The sequence below is a fragment of the Podarcis muralis genome, chromosome 6 (genome assembly GCF_964188315.1).
Source record: "Podarcis muralis chromosome 6, rPodMur119.hap1.1, whole genome shotgun sequence".
Classification (NCBI taxonomy): domain Eukaryota; kingdom Metazoa; phylum Chordata; class Lepidosauria; order Squamata; family Lacertidae; genus Podarcis; species Podarcis muralis.
In genome coordinates, this window is record NC_135660.1 from 27,348,401 (window position 1) to 27,357,116 (window position 8,716).

General features: G+C 45.1%; 1 protein-coding gene across 1 annotated transcript in view; it reads left to right on the forward strand.

Annotated features, from left to right (window-relative positions):
- The window catches only part of SLC9A9 (solute carrier family 9 member A9), a 258,450-nt gene extending 250,710 nt beyond the window's left edge, over positions 1–7,740 (forward strand). The window contains exons 15-16 of the mRNA XM_028731220.2: positions 4,786–4,891; positions 5,677–7,740. Coding sequence (XP_028587053.2) covers positions 4,786–4,891; positions 5,677–5,889 — 319 coding nt within the window. The 3' untranslated portion in view covers positions 5,890–7,740. The remainder of the gene's footprint in view (positions 1–4,785; positions 4,892–5,676) is intronic.
- Positions 7,741–8,716: the final 976 nt, after the last annotated feature.

The following is an 8,716-nucleotide window of genomic DNA, read 5'->3' on the forward strand; positions in this document are numbered from 1 at the left end:
TTGTTACTCTGTACAACCGTGGAACTGGAAATGTTGGCAGACATCTCACCAGAACATTTCTTGAGAGGGAAGAGAGATGCTGTGGCAAACTCAGATCTGACATGCTTTAGAAGTAAGGAATGCTACTGCACGCAGATTAGAATTCCCCCATTTGTGTGGTAGAAGTGCAAAAAGAAGAAATGCCATGGTACCCCTGCATGAGCACAACCGGACACCTTCTGTTAGAATTCCGGCTCCATGATTGCAGTCATAGGATTTTTGTCTATCACATGACAGTATATGTTTTGACTCCACAGAGTGGGAAGTGACAGAGACAGGATGTTTGTGTTATTGTGTTCCATGAAGTGGGACTATGGTCCTTCGTTCTTCTTCTCTTTGCTGTCTGATGCTAGAGAGAGAGAGAGAGCCATGTAGCAGTGCTCCATGTGTGTTTATATGTAAATAAAGGTAGATTAGCCAAAATGCTGAGTTGCTGAGGTCTGTCACGCAAGATGCGCAAACTCTGCGGATCCTTAAGTGTGCCGGTGTCTGTAGGCATTGGTCGCTGTGATGTTCAGGCTGAAGAAAGCTTTAGAAGCTCCCGAACGAAAGACCAGGAGGGAGAGAACATGCCAGTCGGGCATGTGTCTTTGCCAGGGTCCTACTCGAGTGTAGGCTGAACTCCTGACACCTTCGTCTGTCCCTGGGGCAACAAAATGTGTCTCTTCCATATCAGTCTTTACAGCCACAGCAAGCACTATAACTCTCCAACAGTTTAACTCCACCCCTGAAGGCACACTCTCCCATTGTCTCCCGATACAGATAGATGCCAACAACATTTTTTTGTGAGAGGAATAAACCAATCGTTTCGATAATCAAGAGGCAACATAATGGTTTCGTTTATTAAAACAATAAAAATAGCCCATCAGGAGTGGAGCTCCAAAGCAGGCAAAACAATAACGAGTTAATGACACAACAAAGAGGTTGATAGGTTATTACAAAATCAGAAGTACCCAGCTAGCACCAGAGAATTGGCTCCACTGGAAGCCAAAGCTCATCAGGAGTAAGAGTAGACTTACAGAAGACAGAGTTTCTGCACAAAAGCAAAATACGTGATGCTGAAAGGCTTTGTCTCCTTGGGGTGCAACAAGACAAATAATATTTCCCCCAGCACTGTTTTGAAAAAACTGCAGCAGTGCTTTAGGTAACTAACCTGTTCCCATTATATGCACATATCATATCAGGGGGCAGACTACCGCTCAGTGGTAGAGTACGTGCTTTGCATCAGAAGATCCCAGCTTTAATCCCTAGCATCTTCTGTTAAAGGACCAGGCAACATGTGATGGGAAAGATCTCTGCAGGTGATGCTGGAAAACTGCTACAAGTTAGTGTAGACAATCGTGGAGCTAGATGGACTTGTTATCAGACAGCCTCTTGAGTTCTATCAACCCAAATATGGAAGCACGCATTGCAAACCTGCACTCTAAAACCATCCTTCCACATCCTGGTGTGCTCCAGATGTTTTGTACTACAATTCCTAACATCGCTTTGGAAGCCCGGGCTAATGGGAACTGTAGTCCTTAAACGTCTGCAGGTCACCAGGTTGAGGAAGGCTGCCCTAAATTACAGCATTTTAAGATTAACTCCACACCTTCTGGCAACTGGTTTACATGGCCTTAAGTGATAAAGAGCTAGCACACAACAGAAAGCACCTCTCTCCGGGTAAAACTGCCCACCCACAAAGGTCTGCAAATTAACTCTGACTTGGGCATCCTGTACAAACAGAAGGTTATGTTGTTGGGTCCCATTCAACCTATGACAAACCTCTTGGGGCCATTTGTTTATTAAAAGAGTTTTGTAATACAGAGTTTTAAAGGGAACATTGTTTTTCCCCCTTGTGCTTCAAGGACATTGTGTTTCTCATACCATGAAATTAGAATAAATGAATGTTTCCAGAATGTAAGGCATGATTCACCTACAGTTAAGCACTATTATGTTCCCTCTGATTCCAGCAGAATAATGTTCAGCAAGGGGCCTTTGCTTAGCTTTGGCTGAATCATGCCCTTAATGCAAAACAGTGGCGAAAGAGATGTTTGTGCGTATTGAAGGTTCTTCCAGACATTATGGAGCCGTTGGCAATTTCCCCTTCAAGCTGCAGCCCTTAATATTCCATCCAAAGCTGCTGTCGACAATGGTCCTCTTGACCTTCAGGAAAAAATTTATGTAGGGCAGGGGGACCTGAAAAATCCCAGCATGCACATGCACTGGTGACTGGTGCCTATTGGGACTGGGTGGGCAGAAGACAGGGAGAGTCAGCAGGTGGAGTCAGAGCCAATGACAGGCAAAGCACCCCCTACTGTTTGTAAGTAAGAATTCAGGCAAATGGTAGTTAACTTGAGGGCAACTGAGATTGGTGGGGCAGTGCCCCATTTGCCCTCATAGATCAGCCTCCTCTGTGCACATGACCCTTTGGATCATGGCCAGTGGTAAAAAGTTGAACCTTTTAAGTGAGACGAAAGATCCTTCATTGTTGTTCAACATGAGAGTGTTGTTGTTCTTACTACAAAACCATTGGATGTTATTACTACAAGACCATTATTTAGCTTCAATGCCTTTTTTTATTTTCCTATCCTTTTTTTCTTTGCAAAAGAATGTGATCAAGAGAGAGAGAGAAGGGTTCTTAAATGCCACAAATAAATAGCGGGTGACTAGCTTCTCCTGATACAGGGAAATAGCACCCTGGGAAAGTGTCAAAGGATACATCAGTTACAAATAATCTTGGCAGGGATCATTCTCGACAGATATGACGATGATATAATTGCTCAAGATGAGCAGATTTCTTTCATCCCAATAAATCACTTTTGGATGAAAAGATTGGAACGACAGGTGCAAAACAATAGCATAAGCCTGTTTCTGGCGTATTTACATAATTTCATATAAAGGAGCACCGAAGTGTGAAGTGTAAAACGAATGTGTTGAATTCTGAGAAAGGGCACATTACAGGAAACGGCTTCACACTCACTTCCCTGCTGTAAAGTTAGTTAACATTTCATGAAATATGTTTGGCTTGTGACAAGGGAAGGGGTGTGAAGGTTTTATTTGGAAAATGCTGAGTGGGCACTTCGAAGGAAGCCAAGTATACATGACAATTACTAGCCATTTGCTTCTTTTATGCAAAGTGCTCCATGCAGCTGCATCTTGAATAGTTTTCGCCTGCAATTGTCTGTCGGGGCACCTTTTCAGGGCATCGCAGATGTTAGATGAAAACGATACACCCAGATAGCTTGCTGTACACATCCCCTGACTAGATCCCCTCCGGTTTTCCAATCACATTTCTTCTTAAGAGTTCTGGGCTTGACAAGTTCCCAGCATCGCTTGGTATTCCAGGCATGTTGATGGTGGCATGTTAGGTTTAGATAAACAAGCTAAAGCTGAAACGTGTGCATATTCACCACTCAGCAACTGCAGCATCGAGAGGAAGTTTGCATATTGCAGGTGCCCTTGACAACTGCAGTTCAGCAGACAACCATAGCTAAAGACCCAGTGTAGTGGTTAGAGTGTTGGACTAGGGCCTGGGAGATAAGAGTTCAAATCCTCAGGAAGCTCACTTGGTGGCTTTGGGCCAGTCCCAGCCTTTCACAAGGTTGCTTGTGAGGATAAAATGGGGACAGGGGAAGCCATGTATGCCACTGTGAGCTCATTGGAGGAAAGGTAGAATCTAAATGTAATAATATATAACATATAGGTAAAAAAGGGTAAAGGTAAAGGACCCCTGGATGGTTAAGTCCAGTCAAAGGCGACTATGGGGTTGCGGCGCTCATCTCACTTTCAGGCCGAGGGAGCCGGCATTTGTCCACAGACAGCTTTCCGGGTCATGTGGCCAGCATGAACCGCTTCTGGCACAACGGAACACCGTGACGGAAGCCAGAGCGCACGGGAAACTGTGTTTACCTTCCCACCACAGCGGTGGCTATTTATCTCCTTGCACTGGTGTGCTTTCAAACTGCTAGGTTGGCAGGAGCTGGGATAGAGCAATGGAAGCTTACTCTGTCGTGGGGATTTGAACCACCAAACTTCCAATCAGCACACCCAAGAGGCTCAGTGGTTTACACCACAGTGCCACTCGCATCTCATATAATATATTATATCTATGTAATAAGTATCTCAGTATTCCCTGTGAAGTGGTATTGACTGTTAAACCACTCTGGAAATTGTAGCTCTGTAAGAGCAATAACAACTTTCAGCTCCTTTAACAAACTAGAGCTCCCAGATTTCTTTGGGAGAAGCCATAAGCCATGCTTTAAATGTATGGTGTGAATGTGGCCAAGGTCATGCCATAGAGACATTCCAAATGGAGCACTGTGAAGTAACACTGAGACCTCTGGTGCAGCTCTCTTCCTTTGCAGTGGAGTATTTGGAATGCAATAGTTCTCTGTAATAGGGATGATTATCAGTAATGAGTATCTTTAAGGCATCATCTGTTCTCAGATAATGTATTTTCATCATTCATATTTTAACAGCTATACTTATAAAGATTAGCAGTGGAATTTTGTTTATTGAAAAAGACAGTTTCTTGCATGGCATGCTGAATATTAACCCTGTGTACGAGAGCAATGAAGGTGAGAAATGTGAAATTGCATTACATGTGAAAGTGAAGCAAAACTCCCCGTTATCCATGTTTGTTTGTTTTTGTTGATGATGACAACTGCCTGTTTTTGTTTATTATAACACTGGTTGCAGTGATTGTAGTGCTTCATAGTTTCACATAAGCATAAGAAGGGAACTTGTCCTTAACATCTTTCACAGATATTTGAAGCCAATTCTCACCCATTCCGGCCCACCACTTACTACAACTTTACCAGAATGGTGTAATCCTGTGGCCAGATTGCTGACTAGCCCTAAAGCATATGGAGTAAGTAGCAAAATTGCATGTCCATGTTTCATTATTTTGGGTAGGCTTCTACAGCAGAGCTTTCCAAACTGTGTGTTGCGACACATTAGTGTGTTGGCTGCATTGTGTAGGTGTGTCATGTGAATGATCCCCATGCTCCTCCTGGGTCTGGAAAGGGGTTAGTTTACCCTCTGTTTTGCTAGTAAAACTGAATTACTGTGTCACGAAATGATGCATGTCTAAAAAGTGTGTCACCAACATGAAAAATATGGAAAGCTGTGCTCTAGAGCAGTGTTTCCCAACCTTGTGCCTCCAGATTTTTTTGGCCTACAACTCCCATCATCCCTGACTAGCAAGACCAGTGGCAAGGGATGATGGGAATTGTAGGCCAAAAACAGCTGGAGGCACAAGGTTGGGAAACACTGCTCTAGAGTAAGCCCTCCAAAAGCTAATAGAATGTTTCTCCAGAGGGTTGGGGAGAATGTAGAAGGTAACATGGATGTCTGAAGGCTGAGGGGGAGCCTAATATTGCTTCAATCCATGTTCCACTCATGGTAAGTTCCACCAGATCATCCTTCCATCACTGGAGGCACAACAATTGGACCCAACCATTAATAAACAAACTCCATTTTCTGCCAATGCATTGCCATTTAATATGAGTAAATATAAAGGAAACTAGTACAGCATTCAATTCAAATCAAGTATGTCAGATTTCAATGGAGCTGCAAAGCCACCTTGTAAGACTTTATTCTGTCAGTGAAAAGCATAATTTTTTTATTTTTTTCCCTTTCTTAAAAAACACCTAGGAGCAACTGAAGGATGATGATACAGACTTCATTGTCAGTAACGATGAACTGTCTGTGACTTGTGCTGCTTCAGACCTTTCTCTAGTGCCAGCACAGAACAAAATGGACCCACCAACCAAAGAAAACATTTACGAAGGAGACTTGGGCTTAGGAGGATATGAACTCCAGCCTGAATCGGCTCCAGGTCAATCCCAGTTGGTGTCCTCAGCCTGAGGTCCAGCGAAAATGTATATCACATTTTCATCAAAAGGAGCACAGCAGGCATGGAAGCCATGTTTATTATGCAGAGCTTGAAAATGTATTAAGGGCATAAATGGAGAAGAAGCAAAGCCTTGCTGAATCTATCCCTGGAGCCTGGAGGAATGAGAATTTATTACCATCCCTATATATTATACAACTACATTTAATTTTTCTGACAGTGGCAACTTTTAATAATGGAATTGAGGGCACCGTCTGTCTGCTACTGGGACATTACATATGCACTCATAGTCTCTGATCATGCTTCATCGTTCCCATTCCTATCTCACATGCACACAAAGGCCTTTGAATGTTATTCTTCTAATTAATTCAATAGAGAGAAGGATGAGGATTTAGTTAACTACAGTACATGCTCCAAAGATCACAACCATTTTGATGTTGTTGCTCACTTGCCTGTATACTATCCTATGATGTCAGGTGGACAGTTCTTCCATATTTCAGGCAGGAGGAGTTACCATTACTGTTGCAAGCTTTACATATATTTCAATCAATGGCAGTTTGCCAGCAATGGGTTAACAACGTTGCGCACAAAAACTGGGCATTGATATATGAGCTGCTGAGGCCTGCACAAGTCACTAACTAGGGCCTTGTTATTGTTTTGATTGAGAATGATCACTGGTATAGACAGCAATTACACTTCCTTCCCCCAGTCAATTTGTTCCTGCCCCTGTGCAGTAGATTCATAATACAAAGCCCATGTGCTGTCTTTTCTTCCCTGGTGTTCTATGTTGACTTCAGGAATGTGGAAAGAAAGGGAGAGAAAGACTGCAAGCCCGTGCTATATAAGACTTTAAAAATAAGGTGTGCAAACTCTTTTTCACATCCTCTGCAGCCTTAGATGTTGCAATGAGGAATAAGGCTGTCCTAGACACACGATAGCTCTGCACACTACACAGAGAAAAGGTCATCTGAATCATCCATCACGAGTGTACAACCCACGTATCAGGAAGGTTGTGGTAGTGCCGCAAAGAGCAAGTTCATGCTCTTGACAAACTGTTCAAATGACCTGCTTGCTACATGGCACAATACAATATGGACTGTGAAGCAATATGTTAAAGAAATAAGGTAGAAAAGGTGACTAGATGTCTTCATGGATGGGATTCTGATGCCTTTAAGAGGTCCATAGTGGGCAACTTTTCCTAACCTAGCTGACAGCCCTATGGCATGGCCTTATACCAAATCAGACCATAGGTCAATTTTACTCAATATCGCCTGCACCCAAGGTCAGCTCCATGTGCTCTGCTGCTAAGATTCAACCCCTATGTTCTGAGTTACCTACCCATTATGATGCTCATTAATTGGGTGGTTGCTGGACTACAGTAGCTTTAGAGCAACACATAGCAGGAACATAGCTTGAGAAGGAGGTCCTCCAGAAGGTAGAGCTGTTAAACTGCAATGTAATTTTCTAACTTCTCTATGGTCTGCTGTTGTTTACAAATTTCTCTATCTCTTTGCCTGCTTCTTCCTGTATTAGAATAGCATCTAGTGCCTACAAGTGTTCAGCTCCTTTGTGGCCTTATGGATATGTAGTTTTGCTGCAATCATAGGTCCTCTTTTTGTGTTTATCTCTCCCCTACAAAAAAACAAAACAGCAGCATCTTTGGCAATTATTTCTTTACCTATACCAGTCGTGTGTACCTAAGTGCAATTCTGTAGGAGAGGCAGGGGTGAGAAGGAAGTTAATTCACTATTACAATACAGGCAAGTGATACTACCAGTTTGAGATTTATATGTCATTTCCTGATATTTTAAAAGTCTGAAAATAATTGAAAACCAAGTAAAAAAGAACAATACAGTGGAAAACAATGTAATACATTATCCTATCACTGATGCAGCTCAAATGCCCAGGAAAACAAAAGCATCTTTGCCTGATGCCAATATATAATGCCAGGTGATATTATTCCCAAGGTAATTCCTCATTTTGTAGATTTTTTCCTACAAACACTTGCTTGGTGAGATAAGTAGAAGCAGGGAAATTTACCTCTTTGCAATGCAGTTTTCCCGACTTATGTATACAGTGGTACCCCGCAAGACGAACGCCTCGCGAGACGAAAAACTCGCAAAACGAAAGGTTTTTTCGTTTTCGAGTTGCCTCGCAAGACGAATTTCCCTATGGGCTTGCTTCGCAAAACGAAGCTTGCCCCGGGGACAGCGGGTCTTCTCTTTTGAAGCAAGGGGCTGCGGGGAGATCGCTTCTCCCGGTGCTCCGAAGCGGGGTGGGGGGGCGGGAACACCTGCCCCAGCCGCCGGGCTTTGTAGCGCTGCTGCGAAGCCGGGCGGGGGGCGGGAACACCTGCCCCAGCCACCCCGCTTCGGAACGCTGCTCCGAAGCCGGGTGGGGGGGCGGGAACACCTGCCCCAGCCGCCGGGCTTCGTAGCGCTGCTGCGAAGCTGGGCGGGGGGCGGGAACACCTGCCCCAGCCACCCCGCTTCGGAACGCTGCTCCGAAGCCGGGTGGGGGGGCGGGAACACCTGCCCCAGCCGCCGGGCTTCGTAGCGCTGCTGCGAAGCTGGGCGGGGGGCGGGAACACCTGCCCCAGCCACCCCGCTTCGGAACGCTGCTCCGAAGCGGGGTGGGGGGGCGGGAACACCTGCCCCAGCTACCGGGCTTCGTAGCGCTGCTGCGAAGCCGGGCGGGGGGCGGGAACACCTGCCCCAGCCACCCCGCTTCGGAACGCTGCTCCGAAGCGGGGTGGGGGGGTGGGAACACTTGCCCCAGCCACCGGGCTTCGTAGCGCTGCTGCGAAGCCGGGCGGGGGGCGGGAACACCTGCCCCAGCCAC